The following is a 3,075-nucleotide window of genomic DNA, read 5'->3' as shown; positions in this document are numbered from 1 at the left end:
CCCACCACGGCCCTGACACACACACCCCGCTCCCTCCCCACAGGGCTAATTGGGTTCTTCATCGCCTTCGGGGTGGTCATGGGGCAGATGGGGGAGCAGGCCAAGCCCATGGCCGACTTCTTCAACATCCTCAACGAGATCATCATGCAGCTGGTCTCCATGATCATGTGGTATGGGGGGGGAGCCTGGGGGCGGGGCCATGGTGGGGGGCAGGGGGGGGGCTGGGGGGTGGGGGGGGGGGGGGGGGGGGGGGGGGGCTGGGGGGGCGGGCGTGTCACATCTCATCCCCCACCCCACTCTTAAGCTGACCTGGGGGGGTCTCCTCAGGACACCTCTCACTGTCCCTCCCCCACTATCTCCCCCCGGGCCCACCCCTCGCAGCCTTTCCCCCCTCACAAGCTACTTCCCCCAATTCTCCCCATGCATGAGTCCCCCCACATGCCCCCAGCCCCTCCCCTCACAGTCTCCCCCGCCCCCCATCTCCCTTACATCCCCTCCTCCTTTCAGCCCCATGGTCCCTCTCATGGAGTGTGGGGGTGTCAGGGCCATGCACCCCCACTTCCTGCGATGCACCGGGACTCTCAGCCAGCCGGTAACACAGATGGTTTATTAGCCGACAGGAACAGCCCAAACCAGAGCTTGTGGGTACAGAGACCAGGACCCCTCAGTCGCAGGGGGGCCCAGGCCATCAGTTGCCAGGAGACAGGGCATCGGCCATTCCCCTGCCCTCTCGGGCTCTGCACCAATCACACCCCCTAGATCCTTGAGAATTGCATAGGGGAAACTGAGGCACCCACCCAGTATTCAGAGAAAACATTAGGAACATTCCCACGTCATCACTGGCCCCCCTCAGCCCCCACCTCATAGTCTCCCTTCCTCACTGTCCCCTTCACCTTCTCCCTGCCCTACCCCACGCAGTGTCCCCGCTCCCCCCACTGTCCCCTCTAGCCTCACCCCTCCCCTCACCGTCTCCCCCTTGCCGCGCTCCTCAGGGTCTGCCCCCGGCTCCGCCCCGCTCTTTATGGTCTCCCCCCCTGGCCCCACCCCAACCTTCACAGTCTCCCCCTGGCCCCGCCCCTCACGGTCTCTCCCGACTCCCACCCCCTCACGGTCTCCCCGGCCTCCCCCAGGTACTCGCCCTTCGGCATCGCCTCCCTGATCTGCGGGAAGCTGGCCGGGCTGCAGGACCTGGAGCTGGTCGCCCGCCAGCTGGGCATGTACATGGTGACGGTGGCCCTGGGGCTGCTGCTGCACGGGGCCCTCGTCCTGCCCCTCATCTTCTTCGGGGTCACGCGCCAGAACCCCTTCGCCTTCTACGCCGGCATCTTCCAGGCCTGGCTCACCGCCCTGGGCACCGCCTCCAGGTGGGGGGCAGAGGGCACCGGGCGGGGGGCATTGGAGGCTCCGTGGATCTCGCTCCCAGTCTGCGGCCGGGGGGGGGGGGGGGGAGGGGGGTCCGGGGGGATCAGGGGCTACTGGGGGATCAGAGGGATCTGGGGTATGGGGGTGTTGGGGACTATTGAGCTCTGTGTGTGTCTCACCCCCCAGCACGGGGCTGGGGGATGTCAGGGGGTGTCGGGGGCTATCGGGGGGCCCCAGGGGAATGGGGGTGTCAGGGGCTCAGCGGGCTCCGTGTGTGTCTCGCCCCCCGCATGGGGAAAGGGGGTGTTGGGGGCTATTGGGAGTGTCAGGGGGCTCCATGCTGCATGTATATCTCCCCCCAGCGCGGGGCCAGGGGATGTCGGGGGGTGTTGGGGAATCTGTGTGTGTCTCCACCCAGCGTGGGACTGGGGGATATCAGGGGCTATCGGGGTGTTGGTCCATGCGTGTCTCCCCCCAGCGTGGGGCCGGGGGGTGTCAGAGGGTCTATGGGGGTGTCAGGGGGGCTATCGGGGGGTGTCTGGGGGGCTATGGGGGCTATCCAGGGCTCCGTGTGTCTCCCCCCAGCGCGGGGACGCTGCCCGTGACGTTCCGGTGCCTGGAGGAGAACCTGGGGGTCGATCGACGCGTCACCCGCCTGGTGCTGCCCATCGGCGCCACCATCAACATGGACGGGACGGCGCTGTACGAGGCCGTGGCCGCCATCTTCATCGCCCAGATGAACAACATCGCCCTGGACGGGGGGCAGATCGCCACCGTCAGGTGAGCCCCCGGGGCCCCCAGCTCCCCCAGATTCCCAAACTCCTGGGCCCCCAGGCCCCGCACAGCGTTGCCGCCCCTTTGGAATCAGGCCGGGTCCCCCGGCGGCTACTGACCCCAACCCGGGAGATCGGCTGCTAAAAGTCCGGTGGCGCTGTGGGGTGAGGCGGGCCCCTGCCTGCCCCGGCCCCGCACTGCTCCTGGAAGTGGCCGGCACGGCCCCTGGTGTGTGTGTGGGGGGGGTGTCTCTGCGTTCTGCCCCCACCCTCAGCCCCGACTCCGCAGCTCCCATTGGCCAGGAGCTGCGGCCAATGGGAGCTGCAGGGGGCGGTGCCTGCAGGTGCCCCCTCCTGCACCCCAACCCCCTGCCCCAGCCCAGTGAAAGTGAGGGAGGGGAGGGGAGAGCGAGCGACGGAGGGAGGCGGGATGAAGTGAGTGGGGCGGGGCTTCCGAGAAGGAGGCGTGGCCTCAGGGAAGGGGCGGGGTCTATAAGGAGGGGCGGGGCCTCGGGCTAAGGGGCGGGGTCAGGGTGTTTGTGTGATTAGACCAGTGGCAACCCTATCCCCAGACCCCCGGCCCTCGACCTCCTGGGCCCCCCAGCGGGGAAGGGTCCCTGCCCTCTGCATTGACCCCCCCACCCCCCTCCCTGCCCCCTAGCCTGACGGCCACCCTGGCAAGCGTGGGCGCGGCCAGCATCCCTAGCGCCGGCCTGGTCACCATGCTGCTCATTCTGACGGCCGTGGGGCTGCCCACGCAGGACATCAGCCTGCTCATCGCCGTGGACTGGCTGCTGTGAGTGCCGGGGGGCGGGGCAGGGGGGCAGGGTGGGGAGGTTGGTGCAGAAGGGGAGGGGGGAGGGGGCAGGGAGGGATGGGGAGGTGTTAGGGGGCAGGAAGGGGGCAGGAGGGATGGGGAGGGGTTAGAGGGCAGGGAGGT

The 3,075-nt window shown here is 68.7% G+C and overlaps 1 protein-coding gene across 1 annotated transcript; it reads left to right on the top strand.

The window, feature by feature from the left end:
• Positions 1-43: 43 nt before the first annotated feature.
• On the top strand, positions 44-2,935 carry LOC112123836 (excitatory amino acid transporter 2-like; the record flags this gene model as incomplete). Its single annotated transcript, XM_026662082.1, has 4 exons — positions 44-170; positions 1,131-1,364; positions 1,948-2,142; positions 2,797-2,935. Coding segments are annotated over 4 exons (695 nt in total), but the record flags the coding sequence as incomplete, so codon positions are not given.
• Positions 2,936-3,075: the final 140 nt, after the last annotated feature.

The sequence above is a fragment of the Terrapene carolina genome, unplaced genomic scaffold (genome assembly GCF_002925995.2).
Source record: "Terrapene carolina triunguis isolate 2854851 unplaced genomic scaffold, T_m_triunguis-2.0 Scaffold22274, whole genome shotgun sequence".
Classification (NCBI taxonomy): Eukaryota; Metazoa; Chordata; order Testudines; family Emydidae; genus Terrapene; species Terrapene triunguis.
The sequence above is the reverse complement of the archived record's forward strand: the minus strand, read 5'-3'. Positions and strand labels throughout refer to the sequence as shown.